Source organism: Mastigoproctus giganteus, chromosome 14, assembly GCF_048544385.1.
Source record: "Mastigoproctus giganteus isolate SK-2022 chromosome 14, ASM4854438v1, whole genome shotgun sequence".
NCBI lineage: Eukaryota > Metazoa > Arthropoda > Arachnida > Uropygi > Thelyphonidae > Mastigoproctus > Mastigoproctus giganteus.
In genome coordinates, this window is record NC_143588.1 from 54887593 (window position 1) to 54910558 (window position 22966).

A 22966-nucleotide genomic window follows, 5' to 3' on the forward strand; every position below is an offset into this window, starting at 1 on the left:
GAGATTCTCTGTCATAATAAATCAGACAGTTGGCAATTATGCATATTTTATCCACTTAGATATAGCATTAGTAGAGGTATATGATACAAGAAATCAAGCTTATACAGCATCAGCAAAAAAAAAAAAAAAAAAAAAAACCCTGCCCATTTCACCAATCCATTTGCTCCAAATGTTTCTCTAGTTCTGCCTTGAATTTATTTAAGCTGTCAACTTCTACGACAAATAGAAGTTAGTTCTAGAGATCAACCACCTGCGGGCTGAAGACAAATTTCCACACATCTATTCAACAAATGTCTTTCCTCAATTTGAATTTATAGAATTTATATCCCCTCAGGTGATTCATGTGGGGAAAGAGGAAAAATCCCATCAGCATTGAGCTTGCTCAAACCATTCAAGGCCTTATACACCTCAATCAGATCACTTTGCAGTTCCCTAGTTCCAGACACTCTAATTTGCAAAACTTAAGCCTTTCTTTGTGAGAGCAAATCTTTGTTCCATTCACTATTCTTGTTGCCCTTCTCTGTACTTGTTCCAGCAGCTCGACATCATTCCTAAAATGAGGCTTCCACACCTGTATTCAGTAGTCAAGGTGTGGCCTGACCATTGCCTCATACAAGGGAGATAATCATCTCCTTATTCCTGCTAGAAAAATCCCTGTATATCATTAACAAGACACCATGAGCTACTCTTGCAGACTGTCTGCACTGCTCAGAAAACTTCATATCTGCCTGCACAATTACCCCCAGGTCCTTTTCATTCTCTACCACTGTCAGTGTGGTACCACAGAGTTGATACGTTATTCTGGGATTACTGCTTCCCACACGTAGTACTTTACAACATTTGTCAATGTTAAACTTCATCTGCCACCTCTCAGCCCATTTGCTCAACTTTTCTAGATACTTTTGCAGCAGTGAACTGTCATTAGTGTCATTAACAACCCTGCCAACCTTTGTGTCGTCTGCAAACTTGGACATTAAGCCTGATATACCATCATCAATATCATTTATAAATACAGAAAACAATAATGGACCCAACACTGAGCCCTGAGCGACTCCACTAATAACATTAGTCCACGAAGAGCAGTGTCCATTGATTATCACTCTGTCTTCTCCCACTCAACCATCCCTTTATCCATAGCAGCAATTTGCTGTTGCCACAGTACTCCTTGTTCAGTAGTTTTCCATGTGCAATAGTATCAAAAGCCTTTCTAAAATCCAAGTATATGATATCAAAATTATTCTTTGCATCCAGTTCCTTTGTGACCATATCATAGAATCCAATCAAATTGGTCAGACAAGATGACCCTTTAACAAATCCATGCCGTGTCCAAACAATAACTGAAGTCTTGTCCAGATGATCTTGCAGTGCTTCTTTAACCAGTGTCTCCATTAATTTCCCTGGAAGAAAAGTTAAACTAACAGGTCTGTAATTAATTGTGTCGTTCTTTGATCCTCCTCTGTGAATTGGGGTCACATTTGCACATCTCCAGTCCATGGGTACCTCCCCTGAGTCCAAGGAAGCTCTGATAATTGTGGCTAATGGTTTGCTTACTTCCACTGCTGTCTCCTTAAATAACTGGATAGTTCCCATCCTCCTCAGGTGCCTTCCTTATGTTTATTTTCATCAATTTCTGCTCCACGTTTCCCTCAGTTATTACAAAATCATTTAACTCACTGCAAGATTTTAATGCACCTCTGGAATTCCCCTCCATGAATAGCTCCTCATGTGTGAATGAGGAGGCAAAATATTGATTTAGTTTGTTAGCTACCTGAGCAGGATCATGAACAGTTGAACCATCGATATCAAGTGGACCAATCAGATTCATACCATTCCTTCTAAAATTTACATAAGTAAAGAATGTTTTGATGCTTTTCTTTGTATCCCTTGCCAAAGATTTCTCGTAATCTGCCTAATCTCCTTTGTGACTTGATTACAGACCAGCTTATATCTACCACAGGCTTCTGTGTCACATGTTAATTGATATGTATCCCATGCATTTTTCTTCTGTGCCACATATCTCATTAGTTCAGCTGACATCCATTTAGACCTAAACCTTGAACAATATTTCTTACTTGGTAAGAAAAGCCTAGTAGCTTCCAAGATTAATTCTTTGAATGCTTCCCATTTAAAATTAGCTATTGGTGACATCATTAGTTGGTCCCACTGTATAGAATTTAAAAACTGTCTCAGACCACCATAGTAACCTTTACAAAAGCAAAAACCCTTCCCTTTAAAACTGAGGAAAAATTGCACTGTTCCCCCATATCAACTGGATGCACTGCTTTAGATTCTGTGTGTTTCTTAACTAACAGCATAACCTCTCTTCCCTTCCTATCCTGTCTGTCCTTTCTGTACACATTATAGTCTCCAAATTTCAGCTGTGCACTGCTTATATCTGTGTGACACCATGTCTCGGATATCCCAACCATATATGCATTTCATGTTTTGGCCAACACCTCAAATTCATCAAATTTATTTACTAAACTCCTGGCATTGCAGCACATTCAAGTATAGAGTATTTTTTTTTTTTTTTTTTTTTTTTTTTGGTTTGGTAGTTGTTGGCGCATCGGCTTCTGTGGTCATAGTGCACCTCCCAAAGTTTTTGCAGTACTTTGATCCAAGCCCGAGGCGGGAATCGAACCCGCGACCTTTGGGTTGCCAGGCAGGCATTTTACCCACCTGGCTAGCCCGGTCGGCTCTATATATATATATATAGAGTATCTATAAGTATACACTTACAACTACAACTAACCTTAATTTATAGTAAAACTAATAATGTGTGCTGAAACCTACAGCCTTGATGATAGCATCTAGTCTCTTTGGAATACTCTCAACCAGTGCTTTTCAAATTTCCTCTGACATTTTCTACCATTCAACCTTCAAAGCATTGAGCAGTTCTGTTCTGTTTGAAGGTATGATATGAGGGTCAAAAAGTTGGACTGACCAGCCCAATGTTTCAACACATATCCTCTAAACATTTTACTCCGTGGCCTCACATCTGGTGAGTATGGGCTTGGCACATCCAGGGTCATGAGCTACATATCATTATTCTTCCTTTTTTGGCAATTCCCTTCTACTTCTCTCTCTGTTTGTTATTGTTTGTTAGTTTGTTATTTGGGTTTTAAGAACATTAGCAACTAAGGCCATATTGCTCCGGCATATGCGGTGGTCATTTCCTGACCTTTCCGCATCCTCCGTACTTGGTGGTGACAGGCTCGAACCCCGGTCTGATCAAGAAGCGTGTGCTAAGCACTGCTGCTCCTTCCCACCTGGCTACGGAGGCGCCTTTCTCTCTCTCTCTCTCTCTCTCTCTCTCAGGGTAACTCGGGATTTTTTTTTTCTGCTTTCCCTGCATTCCCATAAGGTAACATATGTATTTGTGAGTTTCGGTCGGTGCCATAGGATATTTCCTAATCAATAATAAATGGTAGTGAAAAGAAGCACAAATGTCGGTAAAAATATTTAACATTTAATATTTTATATAAAATATTCTGCATTACATACGTATATAATTATGTGGTAACTACTTACATATCAAAGTTAAACTTAAAATGCAATTAAAATCATGAATTTAATTGATTTAATCATGAAAAATGTGTCAATTTTGGGTTGTACTTTGGCCCTCTTCCTGGTAGGCTAAAAGGGGTTTTAATTTTAAATCCCCTGCAGCGTTACCACCCAACAATAAGGTCAACCGATCGTTGGCCGCTTTGTAACCTGGCATGTTTTTTTTCTTCTTTCAATATGAAACTTCTCTTAGGCATTTGTTTCCAAAAAAAGTCCTGCTTCATTGATGTTAAAAACTTGTTGAGAAGTATAACACATATTAGGTAAAGTAAACATTGGCAGTGAGCTGGATGATTTTGTAATAACTGAGAGGAAAGTGGAGGAGAGATTGTTGAGGATAAACATAAAAAAGGCACCTGGGGTGGATAGGATCTATCCAGTTATATTAAAGGAGGCAGCAAAGGAAGTAAGCAAACCCCTAGCCATAATTATGAGAGCTTCTTTGGACTCAGGGGAGGTACCCATAGACTGGAGATGTGCAAGTGTAACCCCAATTCACAAAGGAGGATCAAAGGCTGACACAAGTAATTATAGACCTGTTAGTTTAACTTCTGTTCCAGGTAAATTAATGGAGGCACTGGTTAAAGAAGCACTGCAGGATCATCTAGACAAGAATTCAGTTATAGCTCAGACGCAGCATGGTTTTGTTAAGGGCAGGTCGTCTTGCCTGACCAATTTGATTGGATACTATGATGTAGTCACAAAAGAACTGGATGCAGGGAATAACTTTGATATTATATATTCGGATCTTAGAAAGGCTTTTGATACTGTTGCACATGGAAGACTGCTGCACAAATTGGAGCAGTGTGGCATTGGAGGCAAATTGCTGCTATGGATAAGGGGATGGTTGAGTGGCAGAAGACAGAGAGTGGTAATCAATGGACACTGCTCAACGTGGACTAATGTTATTAGTGGAGTCCCTCAGGGCTCAGTGTTGGGTCCATTATTGTTTTCTGTATTTATAAATGATATTGATGATGGTATATCAAGCTTAATGTCCAAGTTTGCAGACGATACAAAGGTTGGCAGGGTTGTCAAGGACACTACTGACACTATGCTGCTGCAACAGGATCTGGAAAGGTTGAGCAGATGGGCTTGAGAGGTGGCAAATGAAGTTTAACATTGACAAATGTAAAGTACTACATATGGGAAACAGTAACCCCAGAGCAACGTATCGACTCTGCGGTACTACACTGACAGTGGTGGAGAATGAAAAGGACCTGGGGGTAATTGTGCAGGCAGATATGAAGTTCTCTGAGCAGTGCAGACGAGCTGCAAGAGTAGCTCATGGTGTCTTGTCAATGATATACAGGAATTTTTCTAGCAGGGATAAGGAGGTGATTATTCCCTTGTATAAGGCATTGGTTAGGCCACATCTTGAGTACTGTATACAGGTCTGGAGGCCTCATTTCAAGAAGGATGTAGAGCTGCTGGAACGGGTACAGAGAAGGGCAACAAGATTAGTGAATGGAACAAAGGGTTGCTCTTACGAAGAAAGGCTTAAGTTTTGCAAATCACAGAGTCTGGAGACTAGGCACCGGCGAGGTGATCTGATAGAGGTGTATAAGGCTTTGAATGGTTTGAGCATGCTCAATGCCAATGGGATTCTTCATCTTGCTCAGAATAATCACCTCAGAGGGCATAAATTCAAATTGAGGAAGGACGGATGTCGGATAGATGTGCGGAAATTTGCCTTTGGCCAGCAGGTGGTTGTTGGTGGAACCGACTTCCATCACTTGTTGTTGAAGTTAATAGCCTAAACAAATTTAAAGCTCAACTGGACAGGTATTTCGAACGAACGGAGGGGTGAAATGGGAGTGGTGTGTGTGTTTTTTTTTTTTTTTTTTTTTTTTTTTGGGCTGATGCTGAATAAGCTTGCTTTCTTGCATCATATGCCTCTACTAATGCTAATGCTAATTACCCCTCTTTAATCATTTTAACAGGTTCATTTTTGAAAGTTTCAGGTCCTTGATCTGCACTTGTGGCTTCTCTCTGGATGTTAAATCTATTCAACCAGCCCTTACTAGTTTTAAATGGTTCCACATTTTTTTTTTTTTTTTTTTGGTGAGTTTTCTTCAGATCATCATACAGGCTAATCTCTCTCTCTCTCTCTCTCTCTCTCTCTCTCTCTCTCTCTCTCTCTCTCTCTCTTTTTTATATAAATAATATTTAACTTAACTGAATTCTGCATTGGATATTATCTTCAATAAAATTAGTTAAAGTCTCTCCATTTCAATCCTAATAGCCGGCCTAGCCCTAGTTGCTTGCAGAGGAACAGCTGTCTTTGCTGCTGCTAAAATTAATTTTTTATTTTTTTATAATTGTTCTTACAGTTGAACTTGCCAGTCCTAAATTATGGCACACATCTGCTTGTCGTTGACCGGAATCAATTTGCTTCAAAACGTCTAATTTAATTTTCAAACTCAGTCTTCTTCTTACATTTGTAGTCTTCATACTGCATCCAGACGTTGCTTTTTCATTCTTGTCCGCCATTATTAACTCATCGAAAATGTAACTGCATTGGTTGCATTATGATACAATGTTTGAGTAAACTGTCTATTACACACGATGTCTAATACTGTACTGAGTGATGACCAGACTTCAGAAAAATGCATATAACGTAAATATTACAAGATATATTACTTGATCATTTTTTAAAATGTTGATCTTGGAACTACGTAACAAGTCACTGTACGCAATTAAATTAGTGTGTGAGAAAATTTCACTGAGCGTGGGAAAATTTTCTCAAGTCGGCATGGGAAACATTTTAATGCTGTTTTACTATTCATTTTCAAGCTATCGCTCCACCAAATGAAACGATTTTGTTAAATATGCCAAAAATTCAATCTGTAAAAGAGTGTTATAGTAATTTGTGACAGTGTTATAGTCAGATATGGTTATAATACAAGAACATTGTTATAGCGAATCAGCGTAAAGCAAACTGCGTTATAACGAGGGCCTGCTGTATAAGTATATAGAGTGGTGGTCCATAAGCAAAGACACCCCTTTCGCTGTAAATAACAACACTTAAATATACAGTTTAATTAATGCTAGCAGAATAGAAAAGGCACACACAAACTAAAAAACAAATCTTATTACTAAATACTTTATCCTTAAGGAACCCCACAAAAAGTAATTACAGGGTGTCGAATCTGGAGAGTGTGGTGGCCATTCAATGGAACCCACCCATCCAATTGACTGCCATGGACTCTTTTCTTCTAAGAATTTGGAAACAATTTTTTCAGCAAAGTGAGCTGTTACACCACCCTGCATAAAAAATGCTAAAAATTGAATTTGGACTGCATTAACAGAATTATTCTGTTTTTCAGCAGTCTCAGGTAGCTTTCTCCTGTCAAGGTTTCCTCAAATGAAAAATGTCTAAGAAGATCTGTCCAAATCCCAGCCCAGCCTGTCAAGCCTAGAGAATTCAAATCCTTGTTAAAAAATAAACAGGGATTATTAAGAGAGCAATAAACACAGTTATGGTAATTAACAGTTCCACTTAGTTTAACTGTAGTCTAAAAAACATTATCATTGACATTTTGGTATGCACTGAGTGGACAGAAATCATGGGATACCTACCTAGTAATGAGTAGGCCCACCTTTCACCCAATTAAGGGCAGTCAGATGGCGAGGCATTGAGTCCACTAGCTCATGAAAGCGTTCCACAGGTATTTCCATCCATGTTTGCTGCACTATTGTCTATAATTCCATCACATTCCTGGATGGAGGATCCAAAGCTAGAATGGACCTTTCCACAGCATCCCCAAGTTGCTCCACAGGGTTCATGTCCGGCAAATGGGGAGGCCATTCCATGGTGGTAAAATCTGGGAATGCTCTTTGAACCATGTTCTAGTCACCACAGCTCCTCGAAGAGGTGCATTGTTCTGATGGAAGAGTCCATTGCCTGTGGGTGCAAAATGACCATGAAGGGATGCATCTAGACATACAAGAGGTCTGAACGTGTGCCAGTTAAACATTCCCCTGCCCGAACAATTCCTTCTTGACATGACAGGTGAATAGCTTTGTGCAGTTTCTGCTAGATACATACCCTCACGTCCACTCAAAATAACTGGAAACGGGACTCTTCGGACCAAGAGACCCATCTCCAATCATCCAAGGTCCAATACATTGAGTCCTGTGTCGTGGTGTTAGCAACAGGAGTCTGGTGGGTTGTTGGCTCCCATAAGCAATTGCTGCTAATAATGATTGCCTGATGGTCTTGGTAGAGACATTTCTGGCACCTACCTTGTTGAAGTTGGGGGTGATTTGTGCCACTTCACTCTCCGGGTGGCTGAAACAATGTGAGACAGAAGTTGATGGCCACATTCATCCACCACTTTGCTCTGCCCACAATGAGTTGTTATTCCTGAAATGCCGTATTCCCGATACACTCTTGATACTGTCGAACGGGGGATAGTGCAATTTCTGTACCACCTCCAACAGTAGAGTGACCCATGCGTCGTGCACCCACTATCATCTCTCTTTCGAAGTCTGCTAACATAATGTTTATCCATACTGACATCGAATTACTGTTTACGTGAATGCAGTGCACCTATATACCTGCCAAGCAGTGGGTTTGTCCACTAGCAATAGGAGTGACAGCATCGCGTTGCCCAGGAACCAGGCATCCCACGAATTCTGTCCTTTCGGTGTATACCACTCATGGCCAAAAAATGTTTCGCAAATTTTAATCTTCTGTCTGGATCATCCTCATTTAAACTTTGAAACAACATGGGGTGATAAACTTTATATTTTTAAGTTTTGAACTTCAGTTTCTTTCAATTTCCTCTTACAAGTTCCAAACTGGCAAATGTCTGAGATACAAGGTGTAGCAGATCATCGTAGATTGCGCACCAAATACTGGGCAATAGACTCATGAGTTATACTGATAACTGGTTTTAGCAAAGTTATACTTGAAGACTAAACCGATTTTTGGATAAACATCAATAAAAATAGCTTACCAATAATTTTATTAATTTAGACATATACTGTGCATATTAATTTACTCCTTAAAGGGTGAATCACCCTCAATCAATATACTGGTAACTTAATATCCGTAAGCTGAGATTTGTCAATTCCTGGAGGCATACTCTTCCTTCACAAAAGGAATTTTCAGTTAAGTGTACCTTAGCCTTCTCGCCTCATTCAGGATTTCCTTGTAGCAATGAAGATCAAGTAAAATCCATTCTTCATTGATTTCCAAAACAAAGAAAGCTAAAGTCATTTGAAGTGCTTAGGTTTGTATTGTAGCAAATGAGTGTCGATTTCAACTTTAAATACCAAGCAGCATCACCTCCCAGATGAATCTAGCTGATTCTTAGACAGCTTGTGACTTAGCAAGCTCTTCTCTTCCTTCACTTCACGATTAAAGTTATGTTGGACATTTTCTTCAGCCTTGATTCATCAATATTGAAGGCCTGTTTAGGACCATTTCCAAGCACCACAATAATTTGTGCAAGCTCACTTCCATAACTGATTGTGTATATCAGTGCTTGATGATTCACAACCAAATGAATTAGTAAAGAAAAGAAAAGAAACGAGCAAAAAAATTATCTTTTTTGTGAATCAGCAAAAAACAAAAAGCTTGTTCAAATAACTACATTCATCCAAACCTTGTTACTGCTGCCAAAGGGTACTAATCTAGCTGTTCCTTGCTGAGACTGTCAATCTTGACTACTCAGAGATGTTTATTCCAGTGATTGATAACACAGCGAAATGTAAACTTTCTGAGGACAAGCCTAGTAATTTTCCTCAGTAGTTTGTATTTATGACAGTATGCTACTGCAACAGAATCTAGAAAAGTTGGGCAGATGGGTGGCAACTGAAGTTTAACACTGGCAAATGGGTACTGCATATGGGTAGAAGTAACCTCAGAGAAAAGTACCAACTGTGTAGTACTACGTTCAGGGTAGTGGAAAATGAAAAAGATTTGGGGTAATTCTGCAGTCAGATATGAAATTTTCTGAGCAGTGCAGAGCTGCCAGAGCAGGTCATGGGGTCTTGTCAATGATATACAGGAATTTTGCTAGCAGAGACAAGGTGATCGTCCCTTTGTATGGTCAGGTCAAACCTTGAGTACTGCATACAGGTCTGGAGGCCTCATTTCAGGAAGGAGTACAAAGAAAAGCAACAAGATTGGTGAATGGAAGAAAGGGGTGCTCTTACTACGAAAGGCTTAAGTCTGCAAATTGCAGTGTCTGGAGACTCAGTCAGATCACCTGCGAGGTGATCTGACAGGTGTATAAGGCCTTGAATAGTTTGAGCAGGCTCAATGCTGATGGGATTCTTCCTATTGCTGAGATTATGAACCTGACGGGGCATAAACTCAATTTGAGGAAAGACAGTTGTGGTACAGATGTGCAGAAATTTGACTTTAGCTAGTGGGTAGTAGATTGCGTGAACAAACTTTCATTTGTTGTTGTTATGGAAGTTGATAGCTTAAATAAATTCAAGGAAGAACTGGACAAACTTTTGGAGTGAATGGATGGTGAAATGGGAAGGGGGTTTTTTTTGTTTTTTTTTGGCAGATGCTGCATAAGCTTGTTTTCTTGCATCATATGCCTCTACTAATGCTAATCACCAAGTCCAAGGTTTCTGTCTTCCATTTCAACGAAATTTCCCCAATGTTAGCTCCTGCTCTCCTAGTAAATGATTGGGAGTTATATATACAAATGACAGATGAGACAGAACTATGGATAAGAGAACCAACAATAGATTAGGAACTCAACAGACACTGAAGGCCCACTGCATACAAACCACAACAGATCATAAATGGCCATTTCCAACAAAACTAATCAGTCATATTAACTATCCACTGCTTATAACAAAAATCTTTTAATGATATATTCTTAAACATGCACACATTATAAATTCTGTGTCAATCAGATACAGTTTCTGTATTTGTCCAGTTCAAAGCATAGTTATTGATAATGGCGGAATGACCCTTACTTGCTGAAATAGGAGTCTATTGTACTCATAAGGTATGCTCTTAGAAATCTTATGAATACAATTTTCCACATTCAAGGACCATCATTTGAAATAAGAATTTTAAGAAATTTCATATCACTGCTCTGAATTATGTCAATGTTATAACCTGTTTGAGATTATACTTAATGGTGGCACAGATAAGTGTTTTTCTGTTATGAAAATATATCTTACAATTTCTGTTACAATAGTGTTACTATTGAAGCAGGTATTTTAAATGAAATACTGGCATACTGAACTACTGTAAATAATTTACTATATTAGCTTTTCTACTTTAGAGGTTAATACATATCAAATGGGAAAAATTCTTAACTGCTGCTAATTTAATTTATAAAATCACATGAAAACTCTATGGGCAGAGGAACTTTGATAAGCATTGAATTTATCATCATAGACTGAAATCAATGAGTTCCTTTCCAAGATTATCAATACAATTAAAGGTAATTTTTTTTCCTGTTTTATGCATTATAGGTTAGGTACATGTATGTAAACATCAACATGTGCTTACGTGGACCAATGAATTAAATCATTACACAAACACTGCTATGTATAGCACTATTTAAGTGGAGAGAGAAATATGCAACTATCTCTCTCTTGTGCAATCCTCTGTTAAAGAGTGCTTGCAATTTGGGTGCAAAGCATCAAGACTAATTTCAGAGATTATACATGCTTGATGCAGTGGTGCGTGTTCAATGTATGAGGTCACCACAAAGGAACTGGATGTAAAGAGTAATTCTAATATCATATAGAGATAGATTTCAGTAAAGCTTTTGATACTGCTCTATAAGAAAAACTGTCATGTAAATTTCAGCAATATAGCATTAGGGACAAGTTACTACACGAATACAACAGTAGCAATGATCAAGAATATCACTACCCAAATACAACAGTAGCAATGATCAAGAATATCACTACCCGAATACAACAGTAGCAATGATTAAGAATATTACAAATAAACATCCAAAACTTACGCTGAGACTGGGAGGATCCTTTTGACCTGGAACGAATTGTCCGTTCCGGAGAGGTAACAGCATTAAATGTATCACTTAATCTTGGACCCGTTCTTGCTATTCAAAAAATAATAACAACAAAATAAAAATTTTCACCTAGTTTAAATAATTTAAATTATTGTAATAATGAAGCTTCTTGTATGAGAGTAAAAATGGTATTTGCATCTGCAGTGTAAATTGCGAATCAAAGATTAAAGAATAATACATCCAGTGGTGTGCAATTAAACTATGAAATAAAGCAAATAAATAACTCCTATTTGTTTCACAGTCATTATTATAGATATCATAGGCAGTGTCATTAAGTTTCATACGTAGCAGAATGGTCAGGAGCAAGAGTACAGTTGTATACACTTTTAGATGCCACACACAGAACTCTAATAGCAAAGGCAATGGAGTGCTAATAGAGAGTTCATTGCATCATTTCTGCATGTAGTCAACTACTTAAGCACTTATAAATTGGCATCATTAAGTATATCTCATATTGAGAATACCTTCACGAGTTACTATGAAATTGCACTATCTTGAATAAGTAGTAGTGGTGGCATGTGATGCAAGAAAGCAAGTGTATGAGCTTATGCAGCATCAGTCAAAAAAAAAAAAAATTACAAAACAAATTCTCATGTAATTTAATTGACAGTTTCTGCAATTAATAGTCTGGTATAATTACATTGGACACCAAATAAAAAAGTATGTTTTTTGTTAACGGCATGAAATGATAATTATTCTGGTGCTGCTGAACAAGATAAAAAAAGAAGGAAAATTGTTTGTTTTGCAATTTTTTTCGTTAAATTTCTTTAATTTTTAATTGCATTAGATTGATTTGTAATTATTTTTTACTGTAATGTAAGATTTTTGATTTTTTCATTTTAATTGCTGGAGAGTATCATACGGAAGTGTTCTGCATATTATACGGAGGTAAACTTCTCTATTTTACAAATATTGATATCAACGTAGAACGTATTGAGCATTACAGCTCTGGTTCATACTATCAAACTATGTATACTATAGTGTTAGATCTGGTCAAGTTGAGTCAGTTGATTGGTATAGTATAAGTGAATTTATAACTAAGCATTTGTTTCCAGATGATTTAGAATTAGAGAATACTGATCAGGGTAAGATCTCTCAGGATAATAGTTCCTATGTTGGTGATTTCAAAATTTGAACTTTTCTCTCTGACAGACCTATCAACTGCAGTTGCAAAATTAAAATTTAATAATGTCCAGGCATTGCTGAAAATATGGTGATTATAAATTTCAAATTTTATCCTAATATTCTGTTAAACCTTTTTAACAAATGTTTATTAGCAGTTTTCCCAAATGTGTGTAAGATAGCATTACTGAAGATTACACAAAAACATGGAAAGCTGACATCTGATCCTAGGGCATACCGTGCTATTTCATTGTTATAAAATATGGGGAACTATTTGAGACTTTTGGTTTGCAATATACATGATAAAATTCTTTTCTGACTTTTAGAATGTGTCCCTGAGAACATGACTCTAAATAACTGCAAATCATACCCGAAATTACTTTCTTTAAAGGGCAATATTCTGGATGTTACAACATGAGCTCTCATTTCTGGTGAATAATGACTTCTTTGCTTACTACTATGGCTGCATTAGTGTGAAATAGATGGCATAAGCAGAGTATGGACAAGCTGGCTTCTGCTATAGGTGCCAAATGGAGTTTTATATATATATATATATATATATATATACAGGCATACCTCGATTAACGAATAGGATGCGTTCCACGAAATTACTTCGTTAAGCGAAACTTCGTTTTCAGAGGTAAAAATACTATGGCCAGAATAGGGATACGTTCCTACGTAAAGAAAATGAAAAGCTTTTTTTCGAACAAAGAAAAGTTTTATTAAATAAACAGTCAACTTACATACAAAGTGAAATCACATTTTAAAATATGAGGTTAAAGTTGATTGTTTATGCTTTTTTCCCCTTTCATTTAAGAATTGCCTATACGGAGTTATTGCATTTAACACTGATCGCTTAACTATAACACTTCTTCCTAAGTCAGGATCATTTTCACTAAAAAAAATTTAAAACGTTTTCAATATCATTTAAGCACCTTTTTAAATCTTTGGTTGTTAACACTTTTTCGGCAGGTACTTCTTTAACTTCGCCTTCACTATCTTTGTCTTCGTTGCTAACAAGGCTTTCTAAATCTTCCACTGAAAAACCATCATCTTCTGCATTCAATAAATTTCTAACATCCTCTTCATCGACATTTTCGAAACCTATTGATTGAGCCATCTGGATAACTTCATTTCTAATTCTTGGATGTTATTTTCTTCTTCTAGTACAACTTCTGGCCATATTTTGCGCCAAACTCCATTTAAGCATTTCTTAGTGACTTCTTTCCAAGAACTATCAATGCTTTCTATTGCGTTTTTAATGGTGTAGTTTTTCCAAAAAGTTTTAACTGTCATTTCCTCTTTATCCTCTAGTTCAGTTAAACTGCTTAAAGTTCGACGCAGATAATAAGCTTTAAATGATGCTATTACTCCCTGATCCAATGGTTGAATCAGGGAAGTTGTGTTTGCTGGAAGAAACACAACTTTGACAGGAATGCATGTGTCCAACGTGTTAAGATCAGTAGGATGTCCCGGAGCATTGTCTAACAACAAAAGAGCTTTTTCTTCAAATTTGTTTTTTTGACAATACTGTTTTACTCCAGGACAAAAGTAGTTAACAAACCAATCAGTAAATAACTCCTTGGTAACCCACGCTTTTCTATTTGCTTTCCATATTACAGGTAAATTCATTTTTATGTTACCTTTTAACGCCCTCGGATTTTCTGAATGGTAAACTAATAACAATTTTAATTTATAATCGCCAGAGGCATTTGATCCAAAGAGTAACGTTAAACGGTCTTTGGCTGTTTTGAACCAAGCAGCTGATTTTTCTTCAATAGAAATGAAGCTTTTTGTTGGTAGCCGTTTCCAGAACAAACCGCTTTCGTCAACATTGAACACCAAATTTGGTGGAAAATTTTCACGTTCAATTATTTCCTTTAGTTTTTCTGGAAACTTATTTGCAGCTTCAACATCTGCACTTGCAGCTTCTCCTGTTAATTTTACACTATGAATCCTGGCCCGTTTTTTAAATTTCTCGAACCAACCACGAGAAGCCCCAAAGGTTTCCGTAATTTGTTCAGTTTGTTTAGATTTCAGGTGATTAAACAAAAATGGAATATTTTTTTATGTTAAATGGGGCTTGAAATTGCGGACTTCGTTATATCGAGGCTTCGTTATCAGAGGTAACGTTAACCGAGGTATGCCTGTATATATATACAGTCAGTTCCCCCATTACGAATTCCACAGTTTATCAGTTCTTTTTTTTTTTTTTTTCCCCAAATATCAAGTATCAACAGAAACGAAAATATATGAACATTAATTGCAATAAATAAATGCTAAATATTCATAAATACATTTCAAACCACACATGTAGTTATAGAATACATTCTACTATGCGTGCATTTATTTGTTCAGGCAGATGGAAACAGGGAGGTCCAACATTTAAAGAACTTCGGAAAGAATTCCATATTTTAGATGCAATCATCAAAGTAATAAAACAACCCTGGGACAAAATTACAGAGAACATGAAGGGTGTTTGGAATAAACTCTGTTGTCAGTTTACTGATAATTTTTTGAAGGATTTCAAGAACCAGCAGACATTATACCGGTTCTGTTTCAACATGAAACAGAAGCAGTCATTAATACTGCTAAACAATTGCAGCTTGAGGTTTCAACAACTGACGTCACTAATCTGCTTCAAACACTGATATAAGGAATGCAGAACTGGAATTTGGGGAGTACAATGTGTACAGAAAGGATAGACACAGGATAGGAAGGGAGGAGGTGTTAGGCTGTTAATTAAGAAAAACAAAATCAAAAGAAGTGCATCCAGTTGATACAGATGAAGAGTGCACTGTTGAGTCAGTTTGGTGTGACATAAGCACTGTGAAAGCAAAAATAAGAGTAGGAATGTGTTATAAGCCTAATGACTCGAATGAGTACCATGAACAATTCGAGAGAGAAATAGAGTGGGCTAGTAAATCAGAATTTCTTATAATGGGGGATTTTAACTTCCCAGATATTGACTGGAACTTGTGGGTTGGTCACTCACACACTAGTAAGACTTTTGTGGATTTACTGGATGATTGTTTTTTACAGCAGCATGTTCGAGAAGCAACTAGAGAGGGTAATACTCTTGATCTGGTTATCAGCAGTGATCACAGTGTACTGATGTGGGATTTACTTAAAGATATAATTACCATCGGGGGTAAAGGAAAGGGTTTTTGCTTCCGTAAAGGTGAGTACATTGGTCTCAGAGAGTTTATAAATTCTGTACAGTGGGATCAACTGACAATTTTAGTTATTTATTTGGTTTTTAGGAGCATTAGCAACTAAGGCCATATTGCTCCGGGATACGCGGTGGTCATTCCCTGACCTTTCCGCATCCTCCGTATTTGGTGGTGATGGGCTCGAACCCCGGTCTAACCAAGAAGCGTGTGCTACACGCTGCTGCTCCTTCTCACCTGGCTACGGAGGCGCTAACTGACGATGTTACCAACAGTAAATTCCAAGTGGGAAGCATTCAAGGAATTAATCGTGGATGCTACTAAAAGTTTCATACCTATTAAGAAATGTTGTTCAAGGTTTAGGCCTAAATGGTTATCAAATGAACTAACGAGACTCGTGACAGAGAAGAAAAATGCATGGGATGCATATAAATTATCAAGCGACTCAGAAGCCTATGGCAGATATAAGCTAGTATGTAATCAGGTCATGTAAGGAGGTTAGGCAGGCGAAGTCAGATTACTAGAAATCTTTGGCAAAAGATGCTAAGAAAAACAGCAAGGATTTCTTTACTTATATAAACTCTAAAAGGAAGGGGATGAATCTGATTGGTCCACTTGATATCAATGATTCGACTGTTGATGATCCTGCTCAGATAGCAAACAAACTGAATGAGTATTTTGCATCTACATTCACACATGAGGAGTTATTAAGGTTTGAAAATGGCATAAGGTTATCAAATTGTAGCAGGATGCTTAATGATTTTGTAATAACACAGAGCAAAGTGGAGGAGAAATTGTTGAAGTTAAACATAAGAAAGGCACCTGGGATGGATGGGATCTATCCAGTTATATTAAAGGAGGCGGCAAAGCAACTAAGCAAACCCTTAGCCATAATTATGAGAGCATCCTTGGACTCAGGGGAGGTCCCCATGGACTGGAGATGTGCAAACGTATCCCCAATTCACAAAGAAAGGAGGATCGAAGGGTGACATGAGTAATTGCAGACCAGTTAATTTAACTTCTGTTCTGGGTAAAATAATGGAGTCACTGGTTAAAGATGCATTGCAGGATCATCTAGACAAGACTGCAGTAATAATTCAGACCCAGCATGGGTTTGTTAAGGGAAAGTCTTGTCTGACAAATTTGATAGGACATTATGTGGTTACAAAGGAACTGGATGAAAAAATAATTCTGATATCATATATCTGGATTTCAGGAAAGCTTTTGACACTGTTGTGCATGGAAGACTATTGTACAAATTGGAGCAGAATGGTATTAAGGGTAAGTTGCTACAATGGATAAAAAGGATGGTTGAGTGGGAGAAGACAGAGGGTGGTAATTAATGGGTGCTGCTCTTCGTGGACAAATGTTATTAGTGGAGTCCCACAGGGTTCGGTATTGGGTCCTCTGTTGTTTTGTATATTTATCAATGATATTGATGAAGGTATATCACGCTTAGTGTCGAAGTTTGCAGATGATACAAAGGTTGGCAGGGTCGTCAATGACAGTAACGGCAGCGAGCTACTGCAACAGGATCTAGATAATGTGGGCAGATGGGCTAAGAAGTGGCAACTGAAGTTTAACCTTGACAAATGCAAAGTACTGCATATGGGTAGAAATAACCCCAGAGAAATGTAGCAACTCTGTGGTACTACACTTAAGGTGGTAGAAAATGAAAAAGACCTGGGAGTAATTGTGCAGTCAGATATGAAGTTTTCTGAGCAATGCAGACAGGCTGCCAGTGCAGTTCATGGGGTTTCGTCAATGATATATAGGAATTTTGCTAGCAGGGAAAAGGAGGTGATTGTCCCTCTGTATAAAGCAATGGTCAGGCCACGCCTTGGGTACTGCATACGGGTCTGGAGGCCTCATTTTAGCAAGGATGTAGATTTGCTTGAGCATGTACAGAGAAGGGCAACAAGATTGGTGAGGGGAATGAAGGGATCCTCTTACGAAGAGAGGCTTAAGTTCTGCAAATTGCAGTGGCTGCAGACTAGGCACCTGTGCAGTGATCAGATTGAGATGTATAAGGCCTTGAATGAGTTGAGCACGCTGAATTCTGATGGGATCCTTCCATTTGTTCAGATTATGAACCTAAGAATTTGAATTAGAAATTCAAATTCGAATTAAATTCAAAAAAGACGGATTAGAATAGATGTGCAGAAATTTGCCTTTAGCCAGGGGGTGGTTAATTGCTGGAACAAACTTCCATCTGTCGCTGTGGAAGTTGATAGGTTAAATAAATTTAAGGAGGAACTGGACAAGCATTTGGAGGGAATGGTGTGATTTTTTTTTGGCTGATGCTGCATAAGCTCATACACTTGCATTCTTGCATCACATGCCACTACTACTACAATGAAGAGCTCACAAATTAAGACCTCCTTGAAATGGCAAAATGTGAAGCTGACGAAAAAAAAAGATTTAACACCTGCCACTCCTGTTTGTTTCTTCATCCCCAAAGGGCTTGATGAAGATTTCTGACACAAAAAGCAATCGAGATTTTCAAGTCAGAAGATGTAAATTTTGAGCACACTAGAAAGTTGCCACAGATTTAAAAAAAATGCTTGTGCATGCTATCGTGAAATTTATAATTTCACGATAGCATGAAATTATAAAGAAAAGAAGGCTGTTTGTAACAAACATTTCTTGAAGTATTTCCATCAAATGGGTGAGTGCCATGAATGAGTGCCAAGTCAAAAATGAGTGAAAAACCATCAGCCAGTGCATTTAGTCGATGATGAAGAATAAACATTCTTTAACACTCTACTGATATAAACAATTTCTTTGTTATTGACGGAAAATATGCACTTTAGTCAAAACTTAAATAAAACTGGCATTCACCTCATGATTCATTTAGTTGCATGAATTATATATATAAAAAAGGGGGTATGAGAAGGTCTCAGATTAAAAATTTAAAACTAAAATCATAACGTAAAAATCTTGCGTTAAAAATTCAAATTAAGCTCAGAGGAGGAAGAGGCGCACTGCATCATCCTCTAGTTGACAGTTTTAAAACGTAAAACTGTAAGTAAAAAAGTAAAGTAAAGTGCAGCCATTATCAACCCACTGCAGGATGGAAGCCTCCTCAACAATTCATGCTGAGGGAAATGGACCATAATCTGCCACGCTGGTCCAGTGCGGGTTGGCAGATCGACCGTATTCAGCAGTCAGGGGCTTGAACCCCGGTCTACTCAAAGAGCGTGTGCTACTGCACTCCCGCTCCTGCCCACTCGGCTACGGACGCCGTTAAGCTATGTTTAAATGAGAATTAGGCCAATAGTCGCGAACGATCGTTATAAACATCTTCAGTTGGCACAAAAAAAATGTAAGATAGAGAATTGGCGTGAACTTTAAGTACCTGAAATGTTATGCTGAACACAAGGTATTTAAATGCATGCGAGATTCCAAATTTGGGAAAGGGAAGGCGGAAGTTTGATGTTGAGGATGTCAAGGTTCGTGTTAAGCCGGAACTATTCTATTATGAGAGTTTTGTATTGAAGGAGCTTGTAGTTTGAATTTAATTTAATAATGGTAATTGCAGCATCAATTGAGGGGTTATGATTGTGAGTATGCACGTGTTGAGATAGCTCAATGTATGGAGGAAATTAATGTTAATGTTTATAATGAAGTGTGTTTGGAAACTATTAACATGGTAGTATGCATGTGTATTTGCGGAAGTGGATGATCTGAATTTGTTGGTAGTGCTGCCGATGTAACACACGTTGCAATTGACTAGATAAACTATATTATTAATATCTCCCGTTTCATATAAGGGAGTTCCTAATTGGTTATAAGTGAAGAAAATTAAGGAAATATCTGTGTTAGCAAAGAATATGTAAACAGCTGGTGATTTAACAATGGTAAGGGAGGATAACACAAGTATTTGAAATGTTAGACTTTTTTTATAACAGGATTGTTAGAGTTATGAATTTTATCCTAGACTGCTAGAAGAGTTTGTTGAATTAATTTGACTGGATATTTCTTAGCTGTAAACTTTTCCGTGAGGTATTTTAACTCAAAAGCCAAATCATCTTACGAATGGCAATATTTTCTTACACAACCTTCTAACTTTAGATAATACTTTAACCAGCTGCACCTCACTTAATATTGACAGCATTTTAGATCTTGTTACTGTGTTGATTAAAGCTAGACATTTCCATTTCCAAGACCAGGTGTATGAACAAATTTTCGGACTCCCTATGAGTCTTGGAATATCAGCCCCCTATCTGAAATATATCTCGCCACTGTAGAACATCAAACTCTCCAACCATTTCCAGTAGGCATTAAACTCTACATCCGTTATGCTGATGATGTTCTATTAATTGGAGACAAAATTTCCATTACAATCTCTTTATTAAGTTTAATTCAATACATCCCAGATTAAAGTATACCCTGGAATTATAAATGAACAACACAATTAATTTCCTCAACTTAACCATATATAAAATGGGCAATAGACTAGGTACAAAAATCTGCAGGAAAACAACAAACAGGCAAATACCTACACTTTCATTTGGATCACCCCCTATGTATAAAAAAATCCATTCCTTATAATCAAGTGTTTAATGCCTTAAAATATTGCCATTCGCAAGATGATTTGGCTTTTCAGTTAAAATACCTCACAGAAAAGTTTACAGCTAGAAAATATGCAGTCAAATTAATTCAACAAACTATTCTAACAGTCCAGGATAAAATTCATGACCCTAACAATCCTGTTATAAAATAGCCTAACATTTGAAATACGCATGTTGTCCTCCCTTACCACTGTCAAATCGGAAGACGTTTACGTCAAGTCGACGCTAACACAGATATTGTCTTAATTTTCTCCATTTATAACAAATTAGGAACTCCCTTTAACAAATGTAAAGAAACCCACGTACAGGAATCCCTTGATTAGCACAATTAATTGGTTCTGCGAAAATGGTGCGCTATGCGAAATCGTGTTAATCGAAGTTAATAAACAACGTAAAATAGATTAATAAGTTCCAAGACCTACAAATACACCAATCAATACTTTTAAAAATATGTTTTTATGGCAATTTAATGTACAGCAGTATAAAGCAAAGGATAATTATAAATATTCACAGTCAGTACAGTAATCAAGTTTATTGAAATTAAAAAATTACAATATATAACTCACTTTATTTCTTTGTAAAATATTTCAAAAGGCTGGTTTGCGCAGACTTTTCTTTCTTCCTGTCATCATAAATTCGCTTGTATGGATACACATCTTTTTCAATGTTCCTGCGAATTTGCATACTGCGCTTGATATCTGGGTCTGCATCCACGATTAGTTGTTTCAAATTTTCAGCTGCGTGAAATATTCCTTCAAGTTCTTTTAATGTCAACTTCTTTTCTTGAACATTTTCTTCCTCGCAAATTTCCACCTCATTATATGCTCGTTGTTCATCAATATTAAAGAGGTCAGAATCACTTAATTGTCCTGAATGTGCAAACATCACTGTTGTCGATTTCATCAAAGCCGAGATCTCTTCCAATATTTGCTATTCATCAATGATAGTGCTGACATGAGTGAAACTACAGAAATCATTTGCACAATGTGGCAAAATATACTTCGAAACTGCTCTCATATTGCTGGATGCTACTTCGGACCATGACCCATGAATATTGTCTATTGCTTTACTGATGTTGTAATTTCTCCAAAATTCAACTAAAGTAACTGCACCATCTCCAGTTCTTGCTTCACAATTGCCTGCGCAAATGTTCTGCATAAATAATAGGCCTTAAAAGTAGCGATTTTTAGCGATAATTTGTAGCGCATAATTTAGCAAAAATTATGCCTTCATCCACAGGCTGTAAAAGATTTGTCTTATTTGGAGGAAAAAAATAACTTTCACGTTTTCACACAAATCAGAAAGTGCTGGTGGATGGCCAAGGGCATTGTTTAAAATAAATAAAATTTTGAATGCAAAAGATTATTTTCTTCACGGCAGACCTTAACACTTTCGGACAAAAATAGCTACTGAACCAGTCTTCAAATAAAGCTTTCCTGATCCAAGCTTTTCTATTAGAGCGCCAAACAACAGGTAGGCTTGCTTTATTAAAACCTTTACCGAAAGATCTGGGAGTTTCATTTCTATAAATAACCATGGGTTTTAATTTCAAATCGCCTTCTGCATTGCCTCCCAATAAAAGTGTTATTCTATCTTTGGAAACTTTATAGCCTGGTTGAGCCCTTTCTTTTTTTGCTAGAAAGGTTGTTTTTGACATTCGTTTCCAAAAAAGGCCTGTTTCATCAACATTAAATATTTGTTGATCGCCATAGCCACTGTCATCAACAATTTTCTTTAAAATTTCGGGATATTTCATGGCTGCATCTTTATCTGCACTTGCCACTTCTCCAGTCAATGCAATGTTATGCAATCCTGTTCTTTTCTTAAAAATGTTCAAACCATCCTTTACTGGCAGTGAAAATTTCTTCCGTTTCAATCACTTTTTCTTTTGAAGAACTTGCTTGAACATTTTCTTCAGTTATCACTCTACCCAAGTTTTCTATTGCTGACTTTTCCTTTAACATTGCAAAAATACTCAAGGCTTTTGTTTTTATGGTCATTGTGCAGATTGGAATTCTTTTTTGATTGCAGTCCTCTATCCAAATGGCTAAAAGACGTTACATCTCAATCATCATAACACTTCTATTTCTTGTGGTTTGTGTGCATGCTGATGATGAAGCAAGCTTACCTTTTTCCTTATATGCACTGGTTTTACTTAAAATTGTCCGAACCGTTGATTCAGGCATTCCAAGATGTCGAAAAATTTGCATTTTACTATCACCATCTTAAAATTATTTTATGACTTCAATTTTTTCATGTAATGTTATCACTTTTCCCTTTATCCATAATTAATAATTACGTAATATATAAAAAAATTATAGAAATTACCATAATTAATTAGTATGAACAGTAATTAATGGCGGGAGATACACGGTAGTCTGCATGTTAACACACAACGCAAGAACAACTGAAAGTAACTGATATGCATATACGAAATAAATGCGGTGCAGCCGGTGTTGTCCTTCAGAGTGCATAATGTTAGAAAATATTTCAACTGTTGTAATAATAC

The 22966-nt window shown here is 37.1% G+C and overlaps 1 protein-coding gene across 1 annotated transcript in view; it reads right to left on the reverse strand.

Annotated features, from left to right (window-relative positions):
* chb (CLIP-associating protein) overlaps positions 1 to 22966 on the reverse strand; it is a 1004436-nt gene that overhangs the window by 294529 nt on the left and 686941 nt on the right. Inside the window, exon 22 of the mRNA XM_090388867.1 lies at positions 11526 to 11621. Coding sequence (XP_090244993.1) covers positions 11526 to 11621 — 96 coding nt within the window. The remainder of the gene's footprint in view (positions 1 to 11525; positions 11622 to 22966) is intronic.